Source organism: Terrapene carolina, unplaced genomic scaffold (genome assembly GCF_002925995.2).
Source record: "Terrapene carolina triunguis isolate 2854851 unplaced genomic scaffold, T_m_triunguis-2.0 Scaffold17, whole genome shotgun sequence".
Taxonomy (NCBI): domain Eukaryota; kingdom Metazoa; phylum Chordata; order Testudines; family Emydidae; genus Terrapene; species Terrapene triunguis.
Window position 1 is genome coordinate 943884 of NW_020664368.1, and position 3608 is coordinate 947491.

Below are 3608 nucleotides of genomic sequence, written 5' to 3' on the forward strand. Positions count from 1 at the left end.
TGGGGGGGGGGCGGGGGGGCCTGTCCCCGGGCGGAGGGGGGGCGCACGTGGGGGGGGCGGGGGGGCCTGTCCCCGGGCCGAGGGGGGCGCACGTGGGGGTGCCTAGGGGAGATGCCCGCCCCCGGCTCACCTGCCCGCACGGTGTCGGAGAGGTCGTGCCCGGGCGCGCCCCGCGGAAACTCCTTCAGCTTCCTGGCGCTCAGGCTGAGCCCCCCGGAGTGCGCCGCCTCCTCCAGCGCCCGCTCCAGCGCGCGGCTGAGCGGCAGGTTGTAGCCGAGCGAGCCGGCGCCCCCGCCGAGGTGCTGGGGGTGCAGCGCCCCGGCCGCCGCCAGGCCAGCGGGGAAAGGCTGGGACTCGCCTCCCAGCGTCGCCATCTTCCCGGCCGGGCTGCGGCTCGCTGGGTGCGCGGGGGCCGCTAGGAACCGGGCCCGGCCCGCGGTGCTGCCGGGGAGGCAGGGGGCGGGCAGGGCGCAGCACAGCGCAGAGTCGGCGGCCGGGACGAGCGCTCCTTCTCCGCCTGCCAGGCGACGCCGGGCCCAGCGCGCATGTCCCGCCGGCTGCCCCCGCCTCGGGGCCCGGCTCTGGCAGCGCCGCGGCGGCCCAGCGCCACCTGCCGGCAGCAGCCCGGCGAGCCTGCCCCGAGAGCCCGCAGCGCGGCCTACCTCCCCCTGCCGTCCTGCCCGCCCCAGGGCACCCCCCTCCTTAACCCCTGTGTGACTAGTCTGAGCGCCGGAGTTCCGCGCAGCCCAGGCAAGGCGCTGCCTCCAAAGCGGCTTCTCTGCACCCCGTGCAAGTGTTCAGCCCTATGGCCAACCCCACACCCGCTGAAAACGTCAGGCCAACTGCCACCCCTCTGACCTGTGCCTTGGGGGCAGTACAGGAGGCGTAGCACGGAGAGGGTCACTCTGAACAAAGGAGAGTTGGGGGCAGGGGTAATCAATTATTTTTTTGTCAAGGTCCAAATTTCTTGGTCAAGGTATTGTCAAGGTCTGGACTCCAGAGAAAATAATACAAAAATAATAATAATTATTAGTAAATAAAAAGAGTTCACCTTCCATTAGAAAGCATCTGATGATCCAGCTTTGGTCTACGAGCTGCCTTTTTGCAGCCCCAGATTTGGTGTATTTCACTGAAGTGCAGCAAAAGTCCTGCTCAGCTGAGCAGGGCCCGCGCTTCCACTAGGCGACCCTGGGCAGGCGCCTAGGGCGGCAGGATTTGCGGGGCGGCCTTTTGCCTCCCTCAGCGGAAATTCGGCGGCGGGGGTCCTTCCACTCCGGGTCTTCGGCGGAAATTAGGCGGCAGGTCCTTCACTCGCTCCGGGACCCGCCCCTGAAGTGCCCCGAAGACGTGGAGCGGAAGGACCCCCACCGCCGAATGCTCAGAGGAGGAGCGCTGCCGCCTAGGGCAGCAAAAACCCTGGCGCCGCTCCTGCAGCTGAGGAAGAAACTTGAACATCCCTAAGGGTAAATCTACACTACACAAGTACGTTTATCTAAGTTATGTCAATGTACAGTAATTGAATCGCTTTTGCATGTCCACACAATGCTCCTTGTGCCAGCACTTGCAATGATTTAACTGTCAATGTAGGACATTGTGGGAAAGGCAGCAAGTCCATGTAAGCAACACCATGTCTACTGACACGGTGTTGCTCTAACTACATTGCCCTAAGTGCTACGCCTGTCATGGAAGTGGAGTAATAGAGGCCCGGTATGTACCTAAAAATTAGATCAACCTAGCTACATCACTCAAGGGTGTGAAACATTTCACGCTCTATGCAACATAGCTAAATTAACCCCTGCAAATGCATCTAGGTGGCTGACAGAATTGTCCATCACCTCTCACAGAGGCAGATTACCTACTTCAATGGGGGGGGGAACCCTTCTGGAAATGTAAGAAATATCTACGCTACAGCGGCACCACTGCAGCACTGTAGGTATGCCATTGTAGGTGCTGTAGTGTAGACATGCCCAGAATCAAAACAGTTTAAGGCCACAAGCTGAGGCCACCAGATCATCTAGTCTGGCCTCCTGGCAGTTTGAGACCAGACGGGTCAGACCAGTACCACCCAGGATCTGCACACTAATCCCAACAACCAAAATTAGACCAAAGTATTACAGCCCACAGGAGACTACACTGTTATGTATCATAGGTAGAGAATGACTCCACAAGGAAGGAATAGTTGTCCACTCCTCCAAAATAAGGAAGACTTACAACACTAAAATAACCAAGACATCCAACTTTGTTCGTTTAGAGAGAGGTTTGCTTCAGTAAGTGATAGTTACAAAAACATAAATACCAAGTTTGTTAGTTAATAAAACCTAAGTATGAAAAAGCATGGCAGTGATAATCAGTGTGGTTCTCGTTGATAACACTTTTCATTAAAGTGACTACACTTAATCTTTTAAAAATGTGTACATTTATATTACACCATTGCAGGGGACTGGGGCAACAGCAGTTGTTTAAAAAGGCAGCAGCAGCAGCATGGAGAGGGATGTTATGTATGCTAGATAGCTTCTCAAAAGGGAGCATTAAGGAACTTTGAAAACACTATTTTTAGGAAGTGCTTGATGAGAGAAGATTGTGTATGTGGAGGAAGGAATAAAGCCTAAAAGTTGAACTGGCATCTGTGTACAACAGAAATGGTTCCTCAAAATCAGGGCTGGTTAGGACAAGTTGTTTAGATAAGGCCTCTTTCATGCTCTGGAAGCCATTTTCACAGGCCTCTGTCCCTATCACCTTTTCCAACTTTCCCTTCTTGGTAAAGTCTGTTATTGGAGCAACAATGTCGCTAAACCTCTTTACAAATCTACTATAGTAGTTGGCTAGGCCAATAAAGGATTGGACCTGTTTTTTTTGTTTTAGAGACAGGCCAGCTTTTTATGGTTTCTACTTTTGAGGGTTCAGGGCTAACCAACACGTTGCCCACCCTGTGACCCAAGTATGACACCTCTGAGGCTTCCATCTTACATTTAGAAACCTTAACAGTTAAGTTAGTCTCTCAAAGCCTTTGCAACATATTTCCCACATGGTTTATGTGGTCTTGCCAAGAACCGCTGTCCACTGAAGATGGCTAGATCATCTATGTACACCCTGGGAAAAGATTCCAAACCCCGTAGGACTTCATTTATAAGCCTCATGAATGTGGCTGCTGAATTTTGCTATCCAAACAGTAAGACTCTGAATTCATACAGGAACTCCACTATGAAAACAGATTTTTCTTGGCAGTCAGTATCTAAGGGAATTTCCCAGTACCCTCAAGTTAAATCCAGTGTGCTTATGAACTTCGCTACCCCCCACCCCCCAGTGTATCTAGCAAATCTTCTATTCTGGGCATGGGGTAAGGGTCAGGTTGTGTGATAGCATTCAGCTTCCTATAATCCATGCAAAACCTCAAGCTTTTGTCCTTTTTGAGTACCATAACAATAGGGGATGTCCATGGGCTTTTAGATCTAGTAACTATTCCCATAGATAATATGCTTTCTTCCTCCTCCTCCTCTTGAATCTGCTTTTGCATTTCTCCCTTGGCTCTGTATGCCCTTCTAGGAGCTGGGCGGGGACCTGTGGTTTGAATGGAGTGCATTAGTATGTCAGTCAGTTCTGACTGGTTT

General features: G+C 52.9%; 1 protein-coding gene across 1 annotated transcript in view; it reads right to left on the minus strand.

The window, feature by feature from the left end:
- LOC112110920 (leucine-rich repeat and calponin homology domain-containing protein 1-like) overlaps positions 1–526 on the minus strand; it is a 243568-nt gene extending 243042 nt beyond the window's left edge. The window contains exon 1 of the mRNA XM_026648974.2: positions 131–526. Within this exon, the coding sequence (XP_026504759.1) occupies positions 131–374 (244 nt within the window). The 5' untranslated portion in view covers positions 375–526. The remainder of the gene's footprint in view (positions 1–130) is intronic.
- Positions 527–3608: the final 3082 nt, after the last annotated feature.